Below are 10,963 nucleotides of genomic sequence, written 5' to 3'. Positions count from 1 at the left end.
GGGGGTGTCAGCACCCAGCCCGGGGAGGGGGCAGCGCTCGGGGGGGGGCTAAAAATAACCCCGAGGTGCCAAAGGGGCACTTTGGGGTCAGTGGGGCCACAGCCCACCCTGAGCACCCCCGAGAGGGACAGGGGGTGTTTAACCCCTCGCTGCCCAGGGCCCCCCCAGACAGAGAGGGGAACAATGGGGGTGTCCCACAGAATTGGGGGACACGGGAGGGGACCTGCAAGAGGGGCAGCACCTGTCCTTGCACACCTGACCTGTCCTTGCACACCTGTCCTTGCACACCTGGGCTGGCCCCCCACTCACCTGGGGCGGGCAGGGCAGCGTGCAGGGGGACACGGGGCAGCAGCTCCAGCGGGGGCTCGCGGCCGGACCCCCCCTCTGCAGAGAGACACCCCCTGAACGGGCCGCGAGCACCCCCAAACCCACCCTCAGCCCCCCAAATCCCCCCTCGGCGGGTGGGGCTGGGGTCACAGAGCATGCCTGGTTTTTGGGGTGACGGGAGCAAACGCAGCCCCCCCCACCCCAGGCAGGGCAGGGCCGCAGGGCCCCCCCTCACCCACGCCCCCCCCCAATCCAGGCTATTCTCTCTGGCGCCGGGAATAGCCGGCGCACGGGAGGAGCCGGCTATAAATAGGGAATTGTGCCGGGGGGGCATGGCAGATCCCGGGAGGGGATGCGCTGTGTCCCTCCCCAAATTCCGCCCCCCCCAGACCCAGCTGCACCCCCGAACTGCCCCGGGGGCTGGGGGGGCACGGGCTGCCCTGGCTGGGGGAGGCTGTGGGGGGATTGGGGTCCCCACGACCCCCCAGCTCCATCCCACATCCCCCTAATTGCCAGGGACGTTAATCCGCATCAGCGCCAATCTGGGATGTGTCGGGGGGTGGGGGGTGGGGGATTAGCCCCCACTGTGGGAACAGGAAGGCACAGGACCCCCCCCCCGCCCCACTCCAGACCCCCTCAGCAGAGCACCCCAAGGGGGGCTGGGGGGCGCAGCTGCCAACTCAGCACATTCCCGGCAGGATCCGTGTCCCCAAGGGGCTCCGCAGGGACCAGCCGGGGGGGGACACCGTGCCGGGGGTGGAATCCCCCCTTTTTGGTGACGGGGACCCCCCCCCGCCCGCGGTTACAGGGACCCCCTCCCCCGTGTGTAACACCCCGCTCCCGGCAGCGCCACGTTTATTTACCAGGCGTTAATCCCGAGCCAAGACTTTTAATAGCCGGGATATTTCTGGGACACCCCCCGCGCCCCCCCCCGCTGCCCCCCCCGGGGTGCTTCGGGGCTTGACGTCAGCCCGGCTATTCCTGGTGCTGCCAGCGGGCAGGAGGCCGCGGGAACCGGCCCGCCCGGCTCCGGGACCCCCGCCCGGCTCCGGGACCCCCTGCCCCATCCCCTGCCCGGGGCTCGCACCCCCTGCCCCACTCCCAGCCTCCTCTCCTGGCTCCCACGGCAGGGCACAGGCGGTCCCCCGAGCCCACGGAGCCCCACCCCGGGACCCTCAGGGATGTTGGGGGGAGCAGCGGGGACCCCCAGGAACTCCGGGAGGGAAGGAGGGGGCTGCACCCCACAATGGCACCGGCACCCCCCGGTTCTGGGAAAAGGAGCCCTGGGGGTCACGGGGGGTGGTTGGAGACCCCCCGGGGGTGACAGGGGACCCCCGAGAACAGGGGTGGCCTCTGCCACACCCCCGATGGCCCCAGCCCGGCCGAGACCCCCCAGCTCAGCACCCCCGAGGGGTCCCCAAACCCCCCCGCAGAGAGCCCCAAAGCCGGGAGGGGACCCCAAGAAAAGCGGCAGAGGCGGCCCGGCCGTGTCCCCGCGCCGCCGTGTCCCCGTGCCACCGCGCCGCGTGCCAGCCCCGTGCCAGGCACGGCCGGGCGACGCTCCAGCCCTGCGGCCGCTCCAAAAATACCGGCGGGTGGCCCGGGGGGGGACTGGGGACAGAGGGGACACACGCCCCATGCCCGAGCCCCTGCAGCGGGACACGGGGCGCTGCCGCCGCCGCGGGCCTCAGTTTCCCCTGCGGAGGCCGCGGTGGCGGCGCTGCCGCGTGTCCCCTCGGGGGGCGGGGGGGGGGACACGAGCGTGTCCAGATGTCGCCGGAGTTGCCCCCGCGATAATTACAGGGCGGCGCTGCCGGGGAGCCAGCGGGAGCCGGGACAGCGCGGGCACCCCGCGTGGCACCACGGGGACACCGCGGGGACCCGCCCCCGGTGCCATGAAGAGCCACGTGTGAGCCGTGCCACGACGCTGCCGGCAGCCGTGCCTCAGTTTCCCCCTCTGTGGCGTTTGAGAGCACGGCGGCACGGGCTGGGCTGAGCGGGGCAGGGGGCGGCTGGCACGGCGCTGGTGCCCCCCGGGGGTGTGCCCCGCTGCTGCCACCCCCGGTACCCCAAGATCTGCTGGCGGGGACAGGGCCAGGCAGCGCCCGGCGGGTGCAGCCCCCGCGGGCTCTCACCTGTGTCGCTCTGGGGGTCCATGGTGGCCCGGGGGGGCTCGCAGAGCCGCGTGTCCGTCAGCGCCGGCCGGGGCACCGGGGCTGTGCCCGCGCCGCCCGGGAGCCCTGCGGGACCGAGCGCCCGTCAGCGCCCCGGGACCCCCAGACCTCCCCCCGCAGCGAACGGGGGGCGGGGGTCCGCACCGAGCCCACCCCCAGGGCAGGATGCGGCCCCCTCCCCTCCGCTGTCCCCCCGGGATTTGGGGTCTGGGGGCACCCCCAGAAGGGAGCCGGGGGTCGGCTCTGCAGGACAAGGGGTGGCAGGGAAGGACCCCCCGGCCGTGCCACCCCGCGGGGACACGGATGGGACCCCCCCCTAAGGACACGGCTGGAGGGGGGACACACAATCACCCCCCCGGTGCTGCAACCCCCCCAAACCGAGGCGTCACCCCGAGATCGGGGTCTGGGGGCGTCACGGACCCCACGGCGGGGGGACACACGCCACTCGCGCTGCCGGCAGCGCCGAGCCCGGCGCGGTGCAGCGGGGCCCCCCCGGCCCCCCCGGCCGCGCTGCGGAGCCGCCGCCGTGCTGGCGCACGGGCCCCCCGACACTGCGGGCCCCCCGAGAGCACGGGAGGCGCGGTGGTGCCCCCCGGTGCCCCCCCCGGTGCCGGCCGTACCTGGGGTCCCCCCGGTGCCGCCCGGCGCGCGCCCCGCCGCCCCCCCGCCTCCTCCTCCATCTTCGCCGCGCGGCCCCGCCCGCCCCGACAACAACATTCGGTGACGTCACTCCGCGTCACGTGACGGCGCCCGGCGCTAAAAATAGCCCCGCGCGCGGGGGGGGGAGCCCCCCCTTTAAAGGGGCGGGGCCCGATGAGGGGCGGGGCCTAACCCGGCCTTAAAGGGGCCGCGGAGAGAGTGAGCGTGAGGCCGTGTAAGTGTGAGGCGGAACGTGAGTGTGCAAGGGCACACGTGTGTGTTTGTGTATGTGTGTGTGTATGTATGTGTGTATATATGTATGTATATATATATGTATGTATGTGTGAATATATGTACATGTATGTGTGATAGGTGACAGGCCATGCCCCACACACACACAGGTGGCACAGGCCGCCGTGCTGCCGCACACACGCGTGTGCGCGCCCCGGAGCTCGGTGTGCGGCCGCTGCCGCGCACGAGGGCGTGGACACACGCGTGGGGACACGCGTGTGCCACGGGCCGGGCGGGACGCGCTCCGCAGGGCACACGCGTGCTCTGCGTGCAGCTGCACGTCAGCCTGCCACACTCACAGACACGCGTGTGCAGGACACGCGCACACACGCACGCCTCTGCCCTTGCCCACGCACGCGTGCGGGTGTAGCAGGCCCGGGTTGGGGGGGGGTCACTCAGCGGGGACGTGCGGGGATGAATCACGCCGGGCCGGGGCCGCGCTGAGTCACCGGCGGCGCCGCGGGGCCCGGCCGGGTGACGCGGGGGCACACGCGTGTGCACATGTGACACGCGCGGAGAAACGGGGTGCGTGGCCCTTTAAGGGGCGCGGCCGCGCTTCCTGCCCGCCGCCAGGGGGCGCGCGGTGCCGCAGGGGAAGTTCCGCCCCTTCCCCCGGGGGCCGCGGGTTCGAGTCCCGGCCCCGCCGCTTCCGCCTCCGGGGCCGGGCCGGGGTCGCGGCGCTGCCATGGTAACGGGGCCGGGGGGACAGAGGCGGGTTTGGGGTCCCCTGGGGGCCATCCGGGGTCTCCACGGAGGGTCCCCACAAAGGGATCTCTGCGGTGAGGGGGGGCCGAGCCGGGGTCCCCTCGGCGCCGTGTGAGGCCCTCCCGGGGCTCCCGAGACCTCCGGGACACCCAGGGGCCCCGGCCCGCTGCGTCCCTCCCTGCTCCATTCTTCCCCCTTTTCCCACAGTCCTGCCACTTCCAGAAGCTTTTTGGGACCGACGGGGAGCTGGAGGACGAGGTGAGGGACCCCCACAATGGCCGAGGCCCCCCCCGAGCTGCTCGGCCCCGGGGGGGCTCGGGGGTCGCACGGATGGAGCCGTTCCCATTCCCAGCGTTTATTTCCCGCAGGATTTCCTCTCCGCTGTGGAAGATGCAGAGAACCAGTTTGTGACCCCCGGGCGTTCCTCCCCCAGCGTGGTCCCGGTTCCTCCCAGTACAGCCCACCCCAGTACAGCCCACCCCAGTAAAGCCCCCACCCTCCGGCCCCTCGCCGGGCAGGGCGAGCATCCCGTGGGATTGCAGGGACCCCCATGGCGGGGGGCAGCCCCCCAGGACGAGCTGGACAATGCCCTTTTCCTGGCTGCCTGCAGGGAGCTGGAGGGTCCCGAGGTGCCCCCGGGGGCTGGCACTGCCCCGGTGCCCCCCGGGCGCCGCGAGAAGCCCCCATGGAAATGCCCAGGGAAGGAGAACGCTCAGGAATGTGCGGCCCCCAAAAAGCTCAGGGTGGGAGAGGAGCCGCTCTCGGGTTCTGGGGGGCTGCAGGACAGGCAGGGCCCCCTCCCCAGTGCCAAACTGGTGCTACGGCCCAGCGCGGCCGGTGCCTGTGCCCCCAGACCCCCTCCTCCGATGGGAGAGCCAGGAAGCTCCCGAGGGTCCCTCCCTGCTCCGGGGGCTCCGTGCCTGAGGCCTGGCCAAGCCCCCCTAGGAAGGAGCAGCTCCTCGGTGCCCTGGACCCCCCCAGCACAGAGCTGCCCCCAGCCCTGGCTGCCCCCCAGACCCTCCTCGGGCCCCCCGAGCACCCCCGTGGTCACCAACCACCTGGTGCAGCTGGTGACAGCGGCCAGCAGAGCCCCCCGGGCAGCCCCCCGAGCCCCCGCCCGCAGGGAGAGCCGGCGCTTCCCGGGGCCCGCCGGGATCCTGCCCCAGCAGGTGGGCACGGCCTGGGCAGGGCACCGGGGTGGGGACGGGGTCAGGATGGGGATGGGGACAGGAATGGGAATGGGATGTGGGATGGGATTGGGATAGGATGGGGACAGCATGGGAACGGGGTGAGGATGGGGATAGGAATGGGAATAGGATGTGGGAAAGATGGGGATGGGATGGGGATAGGATGGGGATGGGGATGGGGTCAGTGTGGGGATGGGGACAGGGATGGGATGGGGATAGGATGGGGATGGGATGGGGATGGGAACAGCGTGGGGATGGGGTCAGTGTGGGGGTGGGGACAGGAATGCAGTGGGTTGGGATAGGACGGGAATGGGATGGGGATGGGATGGCATGTGGGGATGGGAGCAGCTCACGAAGCCAGGCAGATCCCTGGACATCTCTCCCTGTCCCACAAGCACTCTGGGAAGCTGCTGGAGGAGATCCTGGTGTCTGCCCCACAGACTCCAGCTCACGGGGCTGTGGCAAAGCCGCGGGCTCAGGTAACCCCCCCTCCCACCCCTGCTCGGGCAGATCCCAGTGGGACCCTCCCAGTGGGGTGCAGGGAGCCCTGGATGGTGACCATGGGTGTCCCTGACCCCAGGCGCTGCCCAGCTCCCCACTGCCCACGGAGGAGGATTTTGGGAAGGGGCCCTGGCTGGCCATGAAGACGGAGCTGGGGCTGGATGAGAGGGACCCCAGCTGCTTCCTGCACACCTACAGCGTGGTCATGGTGCTCCGCAAGGTGAGGGCGGCCCAGGGTTCAGCTTCCTGCTCTTCTCCCACCCCTCACAGCTGCTCTTAGGGCTGGGAATCTCTGGGGAGGGGGCTGAGCTGAGCTGAGCACAGACATCCACATCCCCGGGGTGCTGAGGGCTGTAGGATCCCAGAATATCTCACATGGGAAGGGCCCCACGAGGATCAGGGAGTTCAGCTGCCAGCCCTGCCCAGGTCTATCCCAAAATCCGCGCTGTGCTGTGCTGTGCAGGCAGCCCTGAAGCAGCTCCCAAAGAACAAGGTGCCCAGCATGGCCGTGATGATCAAGACCCTGACCAGGAGCAGCGCCGGCGCTGGCGCCGTGTTCCGGGACCCCACAGGTGAGGGGGGCAGGGGTGCCTGTGCCCGGGGTTGCCTGTGCCCAGAGGTTCCTGTGCCCAGAGGTACCTATGCCCTGGTGGTACCTGTGCCCTGGGGGTTCCTGTGCCCGGGGGGGGGGCTCTGGTGGTTCCTGTGCCCAGGGGTTCCTGTGCCCTGGGGGTTCCTGTGCCCGGGGGTGCCTGTGCCCAGAGGTACCTGTGCCCAGAGGTACTTACGCTGGCCCGGGACTCGGCCTCGCGCCGCCTCCTGCCCGGCACCGCCACCGCCACCGGCACCGGCACCCCCCGAGCCGCGCCCCGGCTCTGCCGGGACCCCGCCGTGCACAACGCCCTCTACGCCGGGGACCTGCCCCGCGTCCAGAGCATCTTCAGGGACGAGGCCACGGCCAACGTGGTGCTGGAGACGGTCAGCGAGGAGCTGGTGTGGTCACCGGAGCAGGGTACGGGCTGCGGGTCCTTCCTTTCTGCTCCCTTCCCTCCCGTTCCCCCCGCAGAACAGGTGGGGGGTCAGGAAAAGGGGTGGGTTTTGGGGAGCAGGGCTGGTGCTGCGGTTCCTGGGGAGTCTGGGCTGGGGTGGGTGCCCCCCTGCTCCCCCCACCTCCGGCAGGGTGCGGGTGGGTGTCTTGTGATGAATGCCCCAAGTGTGAGGACACGAGGCTTGACTCCATTTTCCTCAGAAGGCTGATTTGTTATGCTATATAATATATTAAGATACTACATTAAAACTATACTAAAAGAGCAGAGAGAGAGGAAGATCAGAAGGCTACAAAGAACAAGAATGGAATGGAATGGAATGGAATGGAATAGAATAGAATAGAACCCTGGGGGTTCCTGTGCCCGGGGGGCTCTGGCCCGTCGCCCCCGGGGCTCAGGGATGCCATCCTCGCTGCCAGGGGAGATGCAGGGCACCGTGCACCGGCTGCTGCTGGAGCAGAGGCAGAGCGAGCTCCGGGCTGGCTCCGTGCTGCTCCTGAGGCAGGTGAGGAGTGCTGGGGGGCTCCTTGTCCCACCCAGAGGGGTCTGAGCCCAGGGGAATGCGGGGTGGGGGATTGGGGTGGTGATACAGCACATGGCCTGTCCTGTTCCCAACCCCAGAACACCCTGGAACAGGAATGTGGATGTTAGGATAAGGGGGTGAGAGGAACCAGTGCATCCCTGTTCCCATTCACAGCACCTGCAAATACAAACACAAGAAAAGGATCTCCCACACTTTCCCACCTCAGATTTTTCTCAACTCTTCCTCAAGTTTCACCCTTCACCCTAAGATCTCCATAAACGGGGCGCTGCAGCTGGGGGGGTTTACCCAGGAGCTGGCTCTGCCCTCTCTGCAGGTCGGGGTCTTCTCCCCCTCCCACCGCAACCACTACCTCAACGTGACCCCCAACAACCTCCTGCGGGTCTTCCCACCCGAGCCCGAGGGCTGCTCCCCCCAGCAGGTGAGGGGGGCACTGCTGGTGGCCCTGGGGGGCTGCTGGGACCCCCAGGGGCGTCTGGGTTATGGGGACCCCCAAGAGGAAGGGGGAGGGCTGGATAAACCCCCCCAGTAATTCATCCCCGCTGGGTTTTGCAGGTTCCTGCCCAGGCTGAGCTGACCCCAGACCCCCCTGCACAGCCCACCCGGGGTGTCCCCGTTCCTGAGGACTGGGGACAGTCGAGGACAAGTGGCCACAGTGCAGAGCAGCATCCTGGGGGCTTCTCCCTGTGCCCACCAAGCTCTGATCCCAGCTGGGAAGAGCGGGTGGGAGCTGATGGATGTGACATGGGTGAGTCAGACCCTCTCTGGGAGGGGAGGGAAAGCTCTCTGTCCTGTGCAAAGCAGGGCTGGTTCCCAACCTGAGCAATTCCACGATCTCACACGCACAAACTCACATCCTGCTGTGCCCTGCAGATGACCTGGACGGGCTCCTGGGAGAGCTGCCCGAGGATTTCTTCTCAGCCCCGGCTCAGGTTGACTGTGGCTGAGCCCAGCACAGGGTGACGGTGCCGAGGAGCAGGTGACACACCTGCCACCCACCCACCTGCTTCTCCGTGGTGTTTGTTGTGGAGCTGAGAGCTGGGGACACCCTGGGGAGAAGTGGCCTCAGCACTTTGGGCACACGGGCTCCCCTCGCTCCCAAACCTGCATTAAAGGGCTGTTTTGTTTCTGCATCACCTGTGTCCTCGTGTGTCACCCCTCTGTGCCTTCCCGGGGGTCCCTGCTCCCCCCCTGGGCAGGAGGAGCCATCCCCCCAGGGTCTCACAGCCCTGCAGGACTGGGGGGGTCCCCAGATCGCTCCCCATGGGTCGCACCCACCAACAGGTTAAACTGCCCCGCACCCCGTGACTCTGTTTACCACCAGCAGTTATTTATAGGGCGCCTGGCTCTGGGATTTGATTCCACACCCGTGTGTGGGGCACAGCCCTATTAATAACCCCGCGGGCTCGCCGTCCCCAGCGCCCCCCTGCCCTCGGGGGCCCCCATGGCCCACGAGACGTTCTCCTTCAGCCCCTCGGCGCTGCGCTCGCTGCGGCTGCAGCGGGAGCTGCTGGAGCGGGAGGATCGCCGCCGGGCGCTGGCCCGGGACTCGGCCTCGCGCCGCCTCCTGCCCGGCACCGCCACCGGCACCGGCACCGGCACCGGCACCCCCCGAGCCCCCCCCCGGCTCTGCCGGGACCCCGCCGTGCACAACGCCCTCTACGCCGGGGACCTGCCCCGCGTCCAGAGCATCTTCAGGGACGAGGCCACGGCCAACGTGGTGCTGGAGACGGTCAGCGAGGAGCTGGTGTGGTCACCGGAGCAGGGTACGGGCTGCGGGTCCTTCCTTTCTGCTCCCTTCCCTCCCGTTCCCCCCGCAGAACAGGTGGGGGGTCAGGAAAAGGGGTGGGTTTTGGGGAGCAGGGCTGGTGCTGCGGTTCCTGGGGAGTCTGGGCTGGGGTGGGTGCCCCCCTGCTCCCCCCACCTCCGGCAGGGTGCGGGTGGGTGTCTTGTGGTGAATGCCCCAAGTGTGAGGACACGAGGCTTGACTCCATTTTCCTCAGAAGGCTGATTTGTTATGCTATATAACAATTAAAAACAATCCACATGGAGCAATGGAAGATGCATCTGGTGCATTCCACAGCAGCACACAGTTATTGTTTACTTTTCTTTCCCTAGGCTCTCAGCTCCTCAGGGCGGGAAAAACCCTAGCAGAGGATTTTTCATAAAATATCATGGCTACAGCTGGGGGTCCTTCCTTTCTTCTCCCTTCTCCCTTCCCTCCCGTTGCCCCTGCAGAACAGGTGTGGGGCCAGGAAAAGGGGTGGTTCTGGGGAGCAGGGCTGATGCTCCAGTTCCCGGGGAGTCTGGGTGGGTGCCCCCCTGCTCCCCCCACCTCCGGCGGGCTGTGGGTGGGTGGGTGCGGGTGAGGGGGCTCCGGCGGGCCGTGGGCTCTCCGGCAGCCCCCCGTGCCCCCCGCAGGGCTGTGGGTGCTGAGCCCCCGCCGGCAGCACACCTCGGCGCTGCGCATCGCCGCCGCCCGCGGCTACGAGGACTGTGCCCGGCACCTGCTGCTGCGGGGGGCGGCCGTGGACGCCGTGGTGGGGGGCCGGGCCCCCCTGCACGACAGCGCGGCCGCCCCCCACCCCAACTGCGCCCGCCTGCTGCTGGCCTTCGGCGCCGACCCCAACGTGCTGAGCGCCGACGGCGCGGCCCCGCTGCACCTCTGCACCGCCCCGCACAGCCTCAGGTGGGGCTCACCTGCGGGAGAGACCCCCCCCAAATGGTCACCGCTGCCCCGCCCACGCAACCTGGGAGCCAGGGGCCTGGGGGGGTCATGGGGGGGTTCCTGGGGGGGTCCCATGGGTGACAGGTCTCTCCAGGGGTGTCCTTAGGGGTGTCCCTGGGCGTGTCCCATGGGTGACGGGTCTCTCCAGGGTGTCCCCGAGGGTGTCCCATGGGTGACAGGTCTCTCCAGGGTGTCCCTGAGGGTGTCCCTGGGGGTGTCCCATGGGTGACAGGTCTCTCCAGGGTGTCCCTGGGGGTGTCCCTGGGGGTGTCCCATGGGTGACAGGTCTCTCCAGGATGTCCCCGGGGGTGTTCCATGGGTGATAGCTCTCTCCACTATGTCCCCAGGGGTGTCCCATGGGTGCCAGGTCTCTCCAGGGTGTCCCTGGGGGTGTCCCTGGGGGTGTCCCTTGGGAGCCAGCTCTCTCCCCTATGTCCTGAGGATGTCCCTAGGGTTGTCCCACGGGACCCACACCTCCCTGGCACGCCCTGCTGGTGTCCCACGGGTGCCATGTCTCCCCCAAGCATCCCCTCACCCTTTCCCACCCTCTCCAGGTGCGCGGAGCTGCTGCTGGCGCACGGCGCGCGGGTCAACCTGGGCACCCGCGACCGGCAGGTGACAGCCCTGCACGTGGCGGCGCGCCAGGGCCTGGTGGCCCACGTGGAGCTGTACCTCCACCACGGCGCCGACCCCTCGCTGCGCACCCACCAGGGCGAGACCCCCCTGAACGCGGCGGCGGCGGCGGCCGAGCGCCCCGAGGACGCCGAGCGCTTCGTGCGCGTGGCCGAGCGGCTGCTGGCGGCCGGCGCCCGGCCCGGGGCCGC

At 69.5% G+C, this 10,963-nt stretch overlaps 3 protein-coding genes across 7 annotated transcripts in view; 2 read left to right on the top strand and 1 right to left on the bottom strand.

The window, feature by feature from the left end:
* HDAC5 (histone deacetylase 5) overlaps positions 1–3,182 on the bottom strand; it is a 12,945-nt gene extending 9,763 nt beyond the window's left edge. Inside the window, exons 1-3 of the mRNA XM_039700606.1 lie at positions 3,122–3,182; positions 2,463–2,567; positions 13–384 (exon numbers count right to left, since the gene is read on the bottom strand). Of these exons, the coding sequence (XP_039556540.1) occupies positions 13–384; positions 2,463–2,484 (394 nt within the window). The 5' untranslated portion in view covers positions 2,485–2,567; positions 3,122–3,182. The remainder of the gene's footprint in view (positions 1–12; positions 385–2,462; positions 2,568–3,121) is intronic.
* Positions 3,183–3,502: 320 nt separating this feature from the next.
* On the top strand, positions 3,503–8,544 carry HROB (homologous recombination factor with OB-fold). Of its 5 annotated transcripts, none has more exons than XM_039700686.1 (10): positions 3,503–4,119; positions 4,344–4,394; positions 4,505–5,305; positions 5,719–5,802; positions 5,904–6,044; positions 6,288–6,396; positions 7,290–7,375; positions 7,620–7,832; positions 7,967–8,159; positions 8,285–8,544. In XM_039700686.1, the coding sequence occupies exons 1-10, from the start codon at positions 4,117–4,119 to the stop codon at positions 8,356–8,358; spliced, it is 1,755 nt and encodes a 584-aa protein (XP_039556620.1). In that variant the 5' UTR covers positions 3,503–4,116; the 3' UTR covers positions 8,359–8,544. The 5 variants fall into 5 exon arrangements, with proteins under 5 accessions (XP_039556620.1, XP_039556625.1, XP_039556621.1 ...); XM_039700687.1 differs by having other exon boundaries at positions 3,504–4,119; positions 7,686–7,832; XM_039700689.1 differs by having other exon boundaries at positions 3,817–4,119; positions 7,728–7,832.
* A 156-nt stretch (positions 8,545–8,700) lies between these two features.
* The window catches only part of ASB16 (ankyrin repeat and SOCS box containing 16), a 3,214-nt gene continuing 951 nt past the window's right edge, over positions 8,701–10,963 (top strand). Inside the window, exons 1-3 of the mRNA XM_039700692.1 lie at positions 8,701–9,177; positions 9,833–10,100; positions 10,694–10,942. Of these exons, the coding sequence (XP_039556626.1) occupies positions 8,856–9,177; positions 9,833–10,100; positions 10,694–10,942 (839 nt within the window). The 5' untranslated portion in view covers positions 8,701–8,855. The remainder of the gene's footprint in view (positions 9,178–9,832; positions 10,101–10,693; positions 10,943–10,963) is intronic.

Source organism: Passer montanus, unplaced genomic scaffold, assembly GCF_014805655.1.
Source record: "Passer montanus isolate IOZ18808 unplaced genomic scaffold, ASM1480565v1 scaffold142, whole genome shotgun sequence".
NCBI lineage: Eukaryota > Metazoa > Chordata > Aves > Passeriformes > Passeridae > Passer > Passer montanus.
This window is presented reverse-complemented; position numbering and strand designations above follow the sequence as displayed.